Raw genomic sequence first — 843 nt, 5'->3', positions numbered from 1 at the left:
TTTATATCAGAAAAATTTGTCTCAGCATTATAAAAAACAGTAAAAATTCTCAGAATCATCTGCCTTATTCATAAAAAAGATCAGCAAAAGTTTTCATAAGCCCTTAGCCTTGATCATATATATTCTTAAAATATAAAAATTAAAAAAAAATAAAAATATTTAAAGAGAAGAAATAAAACTCATTAAGAGAATACCCCTTAATAGCAATAAATGGTACAATCCCAACAAATATAAAATACCAAAATAAATAAAAAACTCATCTCATACAATCATCCATCCCCCTCTAAGTATAATGAATCGCAATAGGGCTTCTAACCTTATGCACGCCATCGCTCCAAACCAGCGATCCCGACACGATATACGGCGGCCTTCCACCAATCGCCGCCACCCCCACCACCAGGCTACTAAACGACCTCTTCTCATTCACCTTCCTGAACTCCAATTTCGCCGGACTCACCTCAATCTCCACCCCCGGCGGCGCCTCCACAATCGCCTTATAAACAGCCGCCCCCCCGCCTACATTGGTCACAACCCTCCTGTAGGTGGCGAGGGAGGGCTTAGCGGAGTCCGGCACGATGTAGTGAAAGCTGGGGTAGTTAAGGCCGTCGTATCCCTTGGCATTGGAGAAGTTAGCGCAGTTGAAGTTGCGGGAGCCGGTGAGGATTGCGACGGCGGTGGTGTTGGGGTGTTTGGAGCAGAGGAAGCGGAGATAGGAGGATTCGGTGATATCGTAGAGGAGGCCGGGGTTGAGGGCGGCGAGGGGGTCGATTTGGCCGGAGCCGTAGGAGTATTCGAGGTCTGATTTGGGGAGTTTGGTGGTGGGATTTGTTGGGGGGCGGGAGG

General features: G+C 47.0%; 1 protein-coding gene across 1 annotated transcript; it reads right to left on the bottom strand.

Annotated features, from left to right (window-relative positions):
• Positions 1 to 225: 225 nt before the first annotated feature.
• LOC110025709 (subtilisin-like protease SBT4.14) lies at positions 226 to 841 on the bottom strand (the record flags this gene model as incomplete). Its single annotated transcript, XM_020726325.1, has 1 exon — positions 226 to 841. A coding segment is annotated over one exon (558 nt), but the record flags the coding sequence as incomplete, so codon positions are not given.
• Between the last annotated feature and the right edge of the window lie 2 nt (positions 842 to 843).

This window comes from Phalaenopsis equestris, unplaced genomic scaffold (assembly GCF_001263595.1).
Source record: "Phalaenopsis equestris unplaced genomic scaffold, ASM126359v1 Scaffold000326, whole genome shotgun sequence".
NCBI lineage: Eukaryota > Viridiplantae > Streptophyta > Magnoliopsida > Asparagales > Orchidaceae > Phalaenopsis > Phalaenopsis equestris.
The sequence above is the reverse complement of the archived record's forward strand: the minus strand, read 5'-3'. Positions and strand labels throughout refer to the sequence as shown.